Genomic DNA, 15,788 nt, shown 5'->3' on the forward strand with positions numbered 1-15,788 from the left:
CAACGAAAATGGGCGGGCAGTCATGTGCATTTGTTTGTTAATCAGCGAACTTGGTCGTGATCGGTTAATGTTGTAAAGCCCATACTATATCCCTATTCTGTATATACATAAACAGGCTAAAGCAATGCATTTTATTTAATCATTCTTTTATTTGGCTAATTTGTGTTTCTTTATGCAGATTGTAGTGTGTTGTAGGCTCTGCTTAAATATTATTCATTTGCTTTTGGTTATTTTCTATAATCTCTTGATTATGTATGATTTTCTACACCCAGAGTCGCTGAGTCCTGCATGAGCCGCACGGCAAAAATAGGATCATCACCGAAACTATCCGCTCACTGCCGCATCTGGGACACTTCTGGAATGCGTCACCTAGCGACTCACATTTGCAATGTGAAGAGTGTAATCTGTTAATATAGGTGCCAAAACAAAAACGTGCTGCTCACATTTTGCTCACACCCTGCTCACGGAGGATATGTGAAACCTGGCGTAAGCCTAAAAACCCACAAGCACATATATTTGTGCTTGAAAGCTTTATTTACTAAGTGTTCTGTTTTACAAAAGAGAGAACTGACTTAATCATTTTTTTTTTCATTAAGTATCTGTTGGTTTCAGATATGTAACAGGAATTCTTTACAGCTATATTGTTGGATTACATGATTTTTCATTGGTTTAAAGAGTTTTGGATGCAGATTTCCCCATCATTTGTTTCCTTGTGTTTTTATCTGGTTTTAGCAAAATTATGTAACATTTTGGAGCGAATATGCAAAATAGTAAACCAAAGCTTGAAGCTAAAATAGCAAATATCTCCACAGCTACAGTGAATTTTCCAGGGGTACTGACATATGCTGGGATAAATGTAATCCAAACAGCACAGAATATGAGCATACTAAATGTGATGAACTTGGCTTCATTGAAGTTATCAGGAAGCTTCCGAGCTAGAAAAGCTAAAACAAAGCAAAGGAAAGCTAGAAGACCAATATAACCCAACACAGCACAGAAACCAATAGCTGAGCCTAAACTGCATTCTAAAATGATCTTTTCTCTGTAATGCTTCAAGTTCATATATGGGAATGGAGGGGATATCGTTAACCAAAGCACACAGATAATCACCTGTATTGAAGTTAAGGAAACAATGCATAGTCTTTGTTGCAAGGGCCCAAACCATTTCATGACATTGTTTCCTGGAAGTGTAGTCTTGAAGGCCATTAACACCACTATTGTTTTTCCCAGAACACAGGAGACACAGAGGACAAAAGTGATCCCAAATGCTGTGTGACGCAACATACAGGACCACTCAGTGGGCCGACCAATGAAAGTAAGTGAACAGAGAAAACACAGTGCCAGTGAGAAGAGCAGCAGGAAGCTCAGCTCTGAGTTGTTGGCTCTGACAACAGGTGTTTCTTTATGAAGATAAAACACAAAATATATCATAGTCGTTAATAATGCCCCAATGGATGAAAAAATAGAAAGCACTGTCCCCATGATTTCTGTATAGGAAAGAAATTCAACCACTTTTAACACACAACGGTCTTTGCTTTCATTTGACCAATACTCCAAATCACAAGGAAAGCAGTCACTAGAATCTGTGAAGGAATTTGGAAAAAAAGATTATCTGAATGTAAATTGCATAATGAAGTCACTGGCCAATGGACAGTATTACACTTTTTTACACTTTTGGTGTTCAATGTCATTTTACCTGTCTCATTACTGATTTCTCCCTCTGCACATGGAATACAGTCATAACAGCAGACAGGCCTTCCTTTCTGAATAGCCTTCCTAGTGCCAGGAAGGCAGCTGTCACTGCACACGGACACAGGCAACTATGAACAAATAAGCAGTTGTCATATAAGATACCTTTAATTAAGTTTTCAGATTAATTTCCTATATTTTTCCCAACTTTATGCCACTCTGCATTCATTTGTTCTATTTAGATTTATATTCTACTAAATTGTTCTTCATTTACTGTCATTTTCAGAATTAGACCAGGCATTTCACATACCCTCAATAACTTGCCATTATAAGTATTTATGTACCTGTCCACTGTTCCCTGCCCATACAATGTGTTCCTGATCAACTTGAAGGCATTGCTTTGAAGGCAGTGAGCTGTCATAAATGCCAACATGCTTAAACTGCAGACCTCCATTCTCAGCAGGCTGCCAGTTCACCAGGTCATATCTTGCCATTGGATCACCACTTGCATCAAAGAATATTTTCTCACCTGTTTTGGCAGAGAAGTTGACATCTCTCATATACTCCAGCACCTGATCAGAAAGGCCAAAAACATAAATTGTTTCAATATTTTTCTACTTCATGTTTGTGCTCCTAAAGGGGTAGTTCACTCAAAAATGGAAATTCTGACATAATTTACTCACTCTCATGTTATTCCAAATTAGGACTGCACGATACATAAATAAACTGAAATATCGCAAATGTACTGTACATATAGTGATTTGCATTTCGCAAGGGCTTGCGATAACTGAATGGTTTTAATTCTTTAAAAAGTAATGTTCATATTTTTTTTGTGCAAAAATTCGGAGAGAGAGAGCACCCTGTTCTTTTTGAATTGGCAGCTACTGCTATTTGTCACACACAGCATTAAAGAGCATCAAAACAAAATGTATTGTTTGTAATTCATGTAGAGTTTGGAAATTTTATGCGTTAATTTCTGCAAATAATATTTTTTTGTTTAACGTGTAAATAAATATAATGCAATATCCATTTTTGTTTTTTACTTCCTGAAGCTTCATGCGATTGGGGAAAGGTGTCCCAAGTTGTTCCTGGCTGGCTACTCAGCCTTATAGGCACCGATTTGGGTGGAGGTGGTGTTAGGGCATCTGCTGCCTGCCAGGAACAAACCCAGACCCCTTTGTACAATTGCAAACTATCAATAATGTTTTACCCCACTTTCTGTGGCTAAAATTGGCATATATATATATATATATATACATTTTCAGGAGGTAGCCTACATGCTCGACTCCGAACACAGAAACTGATTATGAGGAGCAGTGCACATTTATTCATTATGCTCGAAGCGTGTCCCGTGCATAATAAACACGGGAGTGAATTTACTACATTATATGGAGAATGGAGACTTCGCCCGCATGCGGTGAACCAGCTGCTCGCACAGCTATCTCTTCGTTTTGCTTGTAATTTCGCAACTACTGTCAAAAGTGAAACCTATTGAGAGAGACCCAGCGTGTGTGCAACAGAGACTGAGAAGGACCTGGCTTTTCAGCAAGCGGCAGCCAGGTATACTTGTAGAGACTGAATGACAGCCAGAGAAAATAATAGTTTTGAGATTTCAAACGTCAGCAAATTAAACTTTAGCATTCAGTGTTTTATATCTGTATGTACAGTATAGTGTTTAATAACACATTTGCAATGTACACTTAAGTTTCTCTTGCCAAAAAAGTTTGATATTAATTGAATCTTCCCATTTGATCCTATTAATAAAAAGAAAGTCCACTGGAAAATGCCAACATGTCCACTGATTTTATGGCTATATCAAAGGATGGGTTTCAATTAATGGATTGTCCTGTGAATCATTCCTCTCAGTCTCAAGTTGAGAGCAAGTAATAAAATAATGCAGCGAATGTCTTAATTTTACATGGAGCGGGTTGCTCCCTCATGGGTGCTGCTATGTGACAGCACATGACACTGTGCCATGCAATTGAGTTATGACAACTAATAATAACAATAATAATACGTTTACTTGCTATAGTTACAGTATTTCAGCCAATGCTCAAACATAAAAGTACATGTAAACAAAACAAGCAAACAAAACGTCCTGGTTACTTGCATAACCTCTGTTCCCTAATGGAGGGAACGAGACGTTGTGTCGATGTAGTGACACAAGGGGTCACTCTTGGTCACACCTCTGGTCTTTGAAAAAAGGTCAATGAAAATTTGCAAGTGGTATTTGCATACCACCCCCCCAAACACACGGGTATAAAAGGAGCTGGTATGCAACCACTCATTCAGGTTTTGTGCTGAGGAGCTGAAACAAGTTCCCGGCCATTTCAGCGGGTAGTCCAGCTTTGTGGCAGGAGGGACACAACGTCTCATTCCCTCCATCAGGGAACGGAGGTTACACAAGTAACCAGGACATTCCCTATCTGTCACTCACTCGAGGTTGTGTCGATGTAGTGACACTAGGGGTCTCTATATGAAACACCACAACTAGCTGAACATACGTGAACTGGTGGTGTGTGACGGGCAGACCACTGTGTGCCTCATAGCCAGCGCACCAGGCCGACACGTAACCTCCCCCAACACTGTTATGAGTGTCGAATGGCCCTTCGGGAACAAGTCGACTGCCCAAAAGATAGAGACAGGCTAGCCCAGTCTTGGCCTCTTATCGTCTTTTTTTTCTCTCCCCAAAAAAAGAGTGAAATTTGTTAACCAACTGGGGCCACCAGGTCTACATCGGGGGGGGGGGGTGTCACTCCCAAGGGGAAGACACCACAGAGGGGGGGTATTTTGAGTGGAAATATGTCACATGGTCTTGCTGAGCCTTGTCGGAAGTATGTCATGTGGAGAAGTCCCATGGTAGGTCCTACCCTACGGGGGAGGAGTTTCTACAAACATGGTGACTGGGGTCACAGTTTACCAACAGGGAAACGAATTAGCGGAAGATATATGTGCATGGGGTTACCTATGGGGAAACAACACATGCAGAGCACCTACCCCAGTACAGGGTTTAGTAAGCAAATGTACTGAGCCGGCAGCATGTTTCTCCGCAAACTTGTCTGCCACAGGGCTCGGAGGAAGTCATCCAGGGAACAAAGTTTGTGAACACTACTGGGAGTCAACAGTGCACGTCTTCAGCTCAGGGGAGGTGAAATGTGCTATGCGCAAGCGATACACCCGGCCAGCTGTCCCGGACTTACCTGCTTGTGCCTGCCACTACACGGGATGAAACCGGCTCCACCCGGAGATTGTAGAACCTTGCAAATGTGTTGGGTGTTGCCTAGCCCGCTGCTCTGCAAATGTCTGTTAGAGAGGCACCACTGGTCAAGGCCCAGGAGGCCACCACACTCCTGGTAGAATGGGCTCGTAGCCCTGCTGGGGGCGGCACATCCCGAGCATGATATGCCATTGCTATGGCATCAATGACCCAGTGGGCGATCCTCTGCTTGGAGACAGCGCTTCCTTTCCGCTGTCCACCAAAGTAGACAAAGAGCTGCTCAGAGACTCTAAAGCTCTGCGTGTGATACAAATAGATGTGGAAAGCGTCAGGGCTGGGTCTGTCTCCTCCTGGGGCAGCGCTTGCAAGTTCACCACCTGATCCCTAAATGGGGTCGTGGGAACCTTGGGCACATAGCCCGGTCAGGGTCTCAGGATCACGTGAGAGTAGCCTGGACCGAACTCCAGGCATGTTTAGCTGACAAAGAATGCTTTCAGGTCTCCTACCCTCTTGATGGAAGTGAGCGCAGTCAGGAGGTCAGTCTTTAAAGAGAGTGCCTTAAGCTCAGCTGACTTCAGGGGCTCAAAGGGGGCTCCCCATAGACCCTGAATATCTACAGAGAGGTCCCATGAGGGAATGAGGCGTGGTCTGAAGGAATTCAACCTCCTGGCACCTCTCAGGAACCTGATGATCAGGTCGACTTCCCTAAGGACTTACTGTCCACTGTGTCATGGTGTGCAGCTATAAAGGCTACATACACCTTCAAGGTGGAGGGGGACAGCCATCCTTCCAACCTCTCCTGCAGGAAGGAAAGCACCGATCTGACTGCGCATCTCTGGGGGTCTTCGCGTCGAGAAGAGCACCACTTAGAGAACAGACGCCACTTCAAGGCATACAGGCGCCTCATAGAGGGGGCCCCAGCCTGAGTGATCATGTCTACCACCGTGGGTGTAAGGCCACTAAAGTCTTCCGCATCCCGTCCAGGGGCCAGACATGGAGATTCCAGAGGTCTGGTCGCGGGTGCCAGTTGATGCCCTGTCCCTGAGAAAGAAGGTCCTTCCTCGGGGGAATTCGCCGGGGGGGGGGCTGTCGCGAGGAGCGTGAGGTCCGAGTGGGCCAGTAGGGTGCTACCAGGACGACCTGCTCCTCGTCCTCCCTGACCTTGCACAGGATCTGTGCAAGTTGGCTCACTGGGGGAAATGCATATTTGCGTAGTCCAGGGGGCCATCTGTGTGCCAGCACGTCTATACCGAGAGGTGCCTTGGTCAGGGCATACCAGAGTGGGCAGTGGGAGGATGCGAACTGGTCCACCTGTGCCTGCCCGAATCGACTCCAAATCAGCTGGACCACCTGAGGGTGGAGCCTCCACTTTCCCCTGAGGGTAAACTGTCGTGACAATGCGTCCACTGCAGTGTTGAGGTCGCCCGGGAGGATACAGAGGGCAAGTTGTGACATACAACGGGAGTGTAAACCTCCTTGATGGTTGATGTATGCCACCATTGACATGTTGTCTGTCCAAACTAACACATGCTAACACATGCTTCAACGGCCAAAACCTCCACAGCGCGAGCAGAATTGCCAACAACTCGAGGCAGTTGATGTGCCAACGCAGCCGTGGGCCCGTCCAGGAGCCAGCGGCTGCGTGCCCATTGTATACAGCCCGTTTTGGAGGCATCTGTCGTAACCACGATGCACCTGGAGACATGCTCTAGGGGAACACCTGCTCGTAGAAATGGAAGTGGTCGGTCCATGGGCTGAAGAGGCGACAACAGACCGGCGTGATGGCCACGTGATGTGTCCCGCGGTGCCATGCCCATCTCGGGACTTGAGTCTGGAGCCAGTGCTGAAGCGGTCTCATATTCATCAACCTGAGCGGAGTGGCCACTGCTGAGGATGCCATCTGCCCCAGGAGCCTCTGAAACAGTTTCAGTGGAACCGCTGTCTTCTGTCTGAACACCTTCAAACAGGTCAGCACCGACTGTGCGCACTCGTTCGTGAGGCAAGCCGTCATCGAGACTGAGTCCAACTCCAAGTTGAGAAAAGAGATGCTCTGAACCAGGAGGAGCTTGCTCTTTTCCCAGTTGACCTGAAGCCCCAGTCGGCTGAGGTGCGAGAGCACCAGGTCTCTGTGCGCACACAACACATCCCGAGAGTGAGCTAGGATTAGCCAGTCATTGAGATAGTTGAGGATGCGAATGCCCACTTCCCTTAACGGGGCAAGGGCTGCCTCTGCAACCCTCGTGAAGACGTGAGGGGACAAGGACAGGCCGAAAGGGAGGACCTTGTACTGATACGCCCGACCCTCGAATGCAAACAGCAGGAAGGGTCTCTGTCAAGGTAGAATTGAGACGTGGAAGTACGCATCCTTCAGGTATACCGCCGCAAACTAATCTTGATGCCAGACGCTCGCTAGAATGCATTTTTGCATCAGCATCTTGAACGGGAGTCTGTGTAAAGTCCGCTTCAGTACTCGCAGGTCCAAGATTGGCCGCAACTCACCGCCTTTCTTCAGTACAATGAAGTAGGTGCTGTAAAACCCCATCTTCATCTCGGCCGGAGGGACAGGCTCTATCGCACCCTTCCATAGGAGGGTAGCGGTGTTCTCGCCCTTCACCGAGGTGAAGTTGATGCCGCTGAACCTGGGCGGACACCTGGCGAACTGAATCATGTAGCCGAGTCGGACGGTCCGGGCCAGCCATCGCGACGGGTTGGAAAGCGCAAGCCACGCGTCCAAGCTCCGGGTGAGGGGGACCGAGGGGACAATCTTGTCGGATGTACCAGTGGGTGGGGCCTTGCGGCGAGGCAGAGCCTGAGGTGCCACATCATGCCGTGGCCGTGCTGAGTTCAGGGACATTGAAGCACTTACCTGGCTCCTTGTGACCACCCCCGGAACAGCCTGGGACGGGCGAGGAAGAGGCCTGTCCTCGTGACCTGTGGAGACCGTCACATCGGGGGCGGATTTGTGCCACAGCTGGGTGCGCAGGGGCGGGGAGACCTGCCGAAATGGAATGGTGGACGGTGGTCGTGATGACGGCCGTGCACACCGGGTATGTGACCCAGGGAACAAGGAAACCGCTCTTTTGCTGAACTCTTGGGTTCCGTAGCCACTTGGCCATGCGGCAAAATTAAATGAAAAGGTAACAAAAGATTCTCCTCCCGGCCCTCCACCAAGGGATGGAGTGGTCTGCTTACCAGCTCCAGAGCAGTGGGTTTCTTCATCCCTGGGTCACCCATCTCAGGGGCACTTCGAAGCCTTTCTCGGGTTCTTGGCAGTGAGACGGGTGGCGTCTGCTTCATGCGGTGGGCTCCACGCCGGAGCCGGGCCACGGGGTCGAGCTGCGGTGGAGCCGGTGCAGTCACTACAGGAGGACGCCCTTGGCAAAGAGCAGATGGGATGCAGGATCTTGAGCCGTGCTGGGGCAGGATGTGTTGGATAGCTTCCATCTGCTGCTTCCCCGCCGAGAACTGCTGGACAAAGTCCTCGATGGTGTCGCTGAACAGACCAACCTGGGAAATGGGGGCGCCTAGGAACTGTGCCTTGTCGGCCTCTCCCATCTCAACCAGGTTGAGCTAAAGGTTGTGCTCCTGGACCACCAGGGTGGACATCGCCTGCCCATCACCTGGAGGGTGAGGTCGGTCACTGAGCACAGTTCCTGCATCAGTCCCAGGGTGGAACTACCCTCGTGCAGTTCCTTTAGCACTTTGGCTTGGTGGACTTGCACGAGAGCCATGGTGTGCAGGGCGGAGGCGGCTTGTCCAGCGGCACCATAGGCCTTGGCCGTCAGGGATGACATAAACCTACAGGCCTTGGACGGGAGCTTTGGGGCACCCATGCCAGGTGGCGGCACTCTGCGGGCATAGGTGCACCGCGAGCGCCTTTTCCACCGGGGGGATCACCGAATACCCCTTGGCCGCCTCACCATCGAGGGTAGTGAGGGCGGGGGAGCTAAAAGATCAGGACCGGGCAGTAAAAGGTGCCTACCACGACCTTGTCAGATCCTTGTGCACTTCTGGGAAGAAAGGAACTGGGGCGGGGCATAGCTGTGAGCAGCGCCACAAGCCCAGGAACCAATCATCGAGCCGCGAGGGTTCAGGGGAGAGTGGAAGGTTCCACTCTAGCCCAACACTCGCGGCTTCCCGGGAAAGCATGTCTGTCATCTCCACGTCAGCCTGTGACTGGGCGACCGTACCCGAGGGGGGAAGCCCAGCTAAGGCTTCTGCATCCGACTGGATGAACCAGCTCTCCGATGTTGCGCTTGAACAAGAGGTCGAACTCGCCATGAGACGAGCCAGCGGACTCATCCGGAAGCCCGATCGGGGCAAACGAGCGTGCTGGGGAATGGGAGGTCCGTGGGGCGATACCCGGCCTTTGAGGTCCCCAAATCGCCCCCAGTGCTAGCCATGCTGACCTCATACCCGTAGGTAGAAAGACAGAGGCGGGGAGCCGCTGGGGTGGCTTGCTTTCTTATGAAGGCAAGCCGCGACCGCAACGTTGCCATGGTCATGTTCTCGCAATGAGTACATGACCCATCCATGAATGCTGTCTCCGCGTGGGTAGCGCCGAGACACGAAAGACAGCGATTGTGACCGTCAGAAGGCAAGAGATAACAACCGCAACCAGGAATAACACACAAAAGGAAAGGCATCTTTAAAAAGACGTTCCGTGTGTACCGCTCTTTTAGAGAAATATACTCTTTTTTTTCAGAAAATACTCTTTTATTTCTGCTGAAGCACTCAGGGGCGTTCTCTGTAGTGCACCAGTGCAGAGGGGGAGAAGCCGCTGAAATGTGGCTTCAGATCCAACAGAGGTTAATGAACAGCCGTGAGAATTCAGCTTAGTGAGCATCGACCGTTCGGCTTCGAAGAGAAAATCTGAATGAGTGGTTGCATACCAGCTCCTTTTATAACTGTATGTTCGGGGGAGTGGTATGCAAATACCACTCGCCAATTTTCATTGGCCTTTTTTCAAAGACCAGAGGTGTTTCGGGCTCCCAAGATTGACCCCTAGTGTCACTACATCGACACAATGTCGAGTGAGTGACAGATAAGGAACAATATTACAACAAACACAATATACTTACTACAGACAATGAAGGAGCCAGAGTCAACAGTATAGTCCAGAGTAATGGTATCAGCAGAATTGTGATCCAATAGACAGTCCAAACAGAATGAGTGCAATTGAAAAGAAAAAATGTCGAAATAAGGAGTCATGAAACATATTGCCATGTCCTGCATTTCTCACGTCATTGATAACGCATAAACGGCTTGATATCAAATGCCAATCATGAGCACAAGGCAGTATACATCCTGCAGAGTTTGCGATCAAGTCACGGGTGTCCGGTCACAGTCCAACACGCAACAACACGCAAAAATTAATTTGGATTAAATCCAAGAATGTCCATAATATGGATGTTGTGACAAGGAGGAGGGCATGTCCGGGCCTTGATAGTGCACGGCTGGCGCTGAGTCATCTAATTAGCCGGGAGGGGGATTAAGACTAGCCGGGGGCACCAGTTCGAGAGAGAGAGGCCTTGTTCAGACTGCCACTAAAAATCTGATTTTTTGCATATCCAGATTGTATCCAGATGAGTTTTTGATAGTCTGGACAGTAAAAACCACATGAAATCTGATTTTTCCGAATCTGATTCAAACCACGTCGGGAGGTGGTTTCAAATGCGATTGAAATCTGATTTTTTCAGATGCGTTTCAGTCCAGACGTTCTGTCTGCTCAAATCGGATTTAAAATGGTCTTTTGCATCACTCTTAACATGACACACAATGATGACATCAAAAATCGGTGACTGCAGCATGGAATCACAATATTTACCAGTCTCCTCCATCGATGAGTTTTTCTTGTGCTATGGAGGAGTTCTGCACCGCAACTGGACAGGGCGCTTATTTGGAGAGCCAGATGATGCACCTCCATTTATCCTGCATCTGTTTTGAAAGCATCGTCGCGTGGGTACTCCTACATCATTACCAAAGCAACCCATGCAGATAGGTTGGTTATGTCTGAACGCGCAAATCTGACAGTCTACCTGAAAAGATCTGATATGAGAAAAAATCTGATTTGCCTGCAGTCTGAACATAGCCAGAGAGACACACGCATCTGATTAATTTTAATATCTGCTGCATAGCTAATGGTTAAACTGTTTAATGTATATTATACACAGTCTATATGCAATTTGGAACAAAAGACAACCACGTTTATGATCTCTGGGACAGACGGTCCTTTTTTCATTCCAATCAAGTTCTGCATGCTCGAATGATATATTTTATCACATAGTGCATTTTCTAACAACTTATCGCATATCACATTTTTCCTCCATAACATGCAGGCTTATTCCAAACCCATATGGCTTTCTTTCATCAGTGGAACACAAAAGGAGATGTTAGGCAAAATAAATAAAATGAAAACGAATGGTGATTTAGGCTAACATAATGCCTAATGCATAACATCCTATGCCTAATAACATGAGGGTAAATAAATAATGACAAAGTTTTCATTTTTGTGTAAACTATTCCTTTAATTACCTTTTGTGGTGTAGCCCACTCTCCTTTGCTTCTGTTGGTGGAGGATTTTAAGTCTTTCAATATGTTATGTAGTGTATGTGCGATAGCATATACTGCCGTGTACACTTTACTTGCTATTCGCAGCTCTGATGCATCAGTATATTCAATTTGCAGCTCTGCCAAGCTTTCTGAGCCAGTACAGCCAACTTTACCACTCCTGCTGTTTCTGAAAGAGCACTGAAATGCTGTTTCCCAGAATTCTTTTAAAAGTTCATTCTTTGGTTGTTGATCAGGGTGTATATTCACTAGAAACTCTCGCAGGCCATCAAGTTTTGCATTCGCTACAGCAAAGCCCACAGCTCCGGTGAGAAATCTATATTCCTTTGTTTCTGCAAGAATTCGAGAAGTGATCCAGGATTCACTGCCAACCCACTGCAGCCCTGTGATGTTCTGTTGTGCAATTACTTTCATAAGGGGGAAAATATCTCCCAATGACATAAAGGCCAGAACCACCCTGGAGGTGGCCTTCTTTATCACTTCCACTGTCTTCAGGAGCTGTGATTGTGGATCGGTTCTTAATATGGCCTCTGAGTATTCAATACAAATCCCCTCTTGTTGAGCTGCTGTTCCAAATGCAGCAATGCCATTGTTACCATAGTCATTACGACTCCTGACTGTCCCAACCCAGGTCCAGCCAAAGTGCTTGACTAGTTGAGCCAGTGCTCTACTTTGGTAATAATCACTGGGTATTGTTCTGAAGAAGGATGGATATCTTTTTTTGTCACTCAGACATGCACATGTGGCAAAATGACTGATCTACAGGAAAAAAAAGAAGCAGAGTATATTAACTATGCATTCTTAATCCACAACATTGCATGAATACCATACATGTAAACTGGGACACTCAATTTAAAGAGATAAATCACCCAGAAATGAAAATGCTGTTATCAATTACTCACCCACATGGTGTTCCAACCCCCAATGACTTACTTCCGTAGAACACAAAAGAAGATGTTAGGCAGAGTAACAGCCTCAGTCACCATTCACTTTCATTAAAAAAAAAAAAAAAAAAAAAAAAACATGCAAAGAAAGTGAAAGGTAATTGAGAATATTCTGCATAACATCTCCTTTTATGGTGCACAGAAGGAAAAAAAAAAAGGCATATGGGTTTGAAACATGTCAGTGAGTAAATAATTACAGAATTTACATTTTTCTGTGAACTAATCATTTAATCATCTCTCATTATGTCTATATTTTTCCATTACTAAAAATCAGCAATCAGCAAATTCATCCTAAGCTAGCAAGCAATGACATTTGATATAATCATGTGGATATCTTAAAACAAAGGCTATTACAAATTAGCAGAAAGTGTCCCACTTTGCCCATATTCACCCTATCACTTCTATACAAATAGTGTGATTGTCATAAACAGACTACTACAGTCTCAACACTTTTAACACAATGCTTTCTGTATTTACAACAACAGTTGTCCTGGGCTTGAAATCAAATTTTTTGCCACCTCTTCCAGTAGTTCATCACACATTTATTCAACATGGTAACAAGTAGCAAATAAATAAGAGTTCTTACAAGAGGGATGCTGAATGGGCCTACTACAGAGGCCAGGCCCATGGTGGGAGAGGAGTTTGATTCTCCAACAATGGCAAGAACAGTTGGTGGTCTAAAGCAGGACTCATTACTCAAAGTCTCGTCATTACCATTCATCAAAGCCATGCCTGAGAGGATAGCCTGGGCTACAGTATTACAGGCATCATATATCTTATAGCCCAAAGAAATATCAGACAACAGTTGTGTGCTGTTATTAATCTCCTCAATGGCAAAAATCAGTGTCTGAGCAAATTTAAACTCACGCAAACTGAAGCTGTAGAAAAAAGCATCAGTTGTATGTTTTACAGTTCATTCGTCACACAGTCATGTTCAGGTATTTTTTCAGTATTCATAATGTAACTCAAAGTGTAACTCAAAGAGTCATTCTCATACAGACCTGACGCACGTTGATGGCTCTGGTTTGGAAGTGAAAGGATGCATCTTTAGCACAGCACTTGTGTGGAGTGAGAAAATTGCCCCAATGTTGATGTCTCTTTCGGCAGAAAGTATTGGGAGGGCAGGCTGGCTTAGTAGTCTGCAGACCTTCGCTGGGACAGAGATAAACTCGCCATGCACTACCAACAGCAATAGCAGCAGTGACATTGTCCTCTGTGCCATGCTAATATGCAGGGCAGGAACCTCTGAGGCAGAACAGGGAAAGTGTGGCCTTTTATCTTATTTTGGAATGCCCTTTGGGATTGGCATATTGAATCATCATGCCAGTTTGCTTTTTTCATGTTGTATTATGCAAGAACCAGCAGTGCTGTGAGAAATTATATTTTCTCTTTTATTTTTTCCAATGTCTGTGTTTACAAGAAAACATGTTCTAAAAGAGTTTCAGGGTGCTTTCACACTTGGTTCGATTGCTTGGACCGAACCAGAGTTCATTTCCTCCCCCTCCCCCTGCCCCCGCTGGTCTCTGTTCACATCATAATTTTTGGGTCCGAACTGCAGTCTGATTACGTCATCAGCACGAGTACAAGCAGCAGCAACAAATCAAGAAGTTATTAATGTATTCATCTCTTTGGATTTACCACCAAAACTTTACATGCACAAAATGACAATTATGTTTGTCTGCCACTGATGCAATAATTGTGCGATGATGTGAAGAATATTAGCATTTTTCTGCCGCAAGCCCACGGATGCTTTGCAAGAGATGTGAAGAATGTGAGCTGCTCTCTGAAAGTGATTTATTTGGACACAAGCAGGTGTGAGAAATGCATTAAACAATAATAATTGCGGGGAGCCTGCAAAGATGCAAATTATATATCATAAATAGCGGTTCACTTCCGCGATTTGGTACGATTGCATTCATATCAGCAGTGAACCGCACCGGAGTTCACATGAACTGTACCCCAGACCACCTTTTCAAGTGGACTTGGGTGCGGTTCGCGGGTGCACAATGTCTGTTTATAAATCAAGCCATTCATACTTTCTTTATCTCTTTCCTGTTTATGGATTAAGTATGCCTTTTCATGCACAGATATTTCAGTCTATCTCAACAATGTTGAATCAACAATGTTGCTTTTCACCTCAGGAGGACATAATGTGAAAATGTAGTTTTAAGTAAAGCTGTTCCAAGGAGAAAACAAGTTACACATGACTATATCACAGACTATCATGAGCATCCCGTGGATAGTCTGAGGAAATGGTGGCCCTCCACCACTGGGTGAGTGAAGACAAATACAGTGGTTGTGGCATCAGGCCTTGGTGAGGCACAAAACGTCCTGGTTACTTTCGTAACCTCCATTCCCTGATGGAGGGAACGAGACGTTGTGTTGATATAGTGACACAAGTGGTCACTCTTGGGAGCCCCAAACACCTCTGCTTTTTTAAAAAAGGCCAATGGGAATTGGCGAGTGGAATCTGCATGCCAATACCCCGGACATATGGGTATAAAAGGAGCTGGTATGCAACCACTCATTCAGGTTTTGTGCTGAGGAGCCGAGACAAGGTCCCGGCCATTTCAGCGGGTTGTTCAGTGTTGTGGCAAGAGGGACACAACATCTCGTTCCCTCCATCAGGGAACGGAGGCTACGAAAGTAACCAGGACGTTCCCTATCTGTCACTCACTCGATGTTGTGTCGATGTAGTGACACTAGAGGTCCCTATACAAAACGGCACAACTAGCTGAACTTTGTTACGTGGACTGGCGGTGCGAGACGGGCAGACCGCTGTGTGCATCGTAGCCAGCGCACCAGGCCGTCACGTAACCTCCCCCAACGCTATTACGAGCGTTGAACGGTCCTTCAGGAACAGGTCGACTGCCCAACGAATAGGGACAGGCTAGCCCAGCCGTGGCCTCTTTTCCTCTTTTTTCTCCCCAAAAAGAGTGGAATTTGTTAACCAACTGGGGGCCATAAATGTCTACGTCAGGGGGGTGTCACTCCCAAGGGGAGACCACACCCTGCCCAGAGAAGGGGGGGGGGTATTTTGAGTGGAAATACATCACATGGTCTTACCAAGTCTTGTCGGAAGTATGTCATGTGGAGAAGTCACATGGTAGGTCCTACCTGAGGGGGGAGGAGTTTCTACAAACATGGTGACCAGAGGGGCCTCTGCCCAAGGAAGATGCAGTTTACCAACAGAGAAACGATTTAGTGGAAGATATCACATGGGGTCACCTATGGGGAACCAGCACATGTGGAGCACCTACCCCATTACAGGGCCTAATTAGCACACGTACTGGGCTGGGATTCAACCTCCTAGCGCCTCTCAGGAACCTGATGATCAAGTCGTGCTTCCCCAAATACTTACCATCCAC

The 15,788-nt window shown here is 46.5% G+C and overlaps 1 protein-coding gene across 1 annotated transcript; it reads right to left on the reverse strand.

Moving 5' to 3' along the window:
* Positions 1-669: 669 nt before the first annotated feature.
* LOC127416648 (extracellular calcium-sensing receptor-like) lies at positions 670-13,642 on the reverse strand. Its single transcript, XM_051656091.1, has 6 exons — positions 13,422-13,642; positions 13,007-13,298; positions 11,441-12,235; positions 2,034-2,261; positions 1,697-1,820; positions 670-1,583 (listed from the first exon to the last, which is right to left on the reverse strand). Exons 1-6 carry the CDS (start codon positions 13,640-13,642, stop codon positions 670-672), a joined length of 2,574 nt encoding a protein of 857 aa, XP_051512051.1.
* Between the last annotated feature and the right edge of the window lie 2,146 nt (positions 13,643-15,788).

The sequence above is a fragment of the Myxocyprinus asiaticus genome, chromosome 26 (assembly GCF_019703515.2).
Source record: "Myxocyprinus asiaticus isolate MX2 ecotype Aquarium Trade chromosome 26, UBuf_Myxa_2, whole genome shotgun sequence".
Classification (NCBI taxonomy): Eukaryota; Metazoa; Chordata; class Actinopteri; order Cypriniformes; family Catostomidae; genus Myxocyprinus; species Myxocyprinus asiaticus.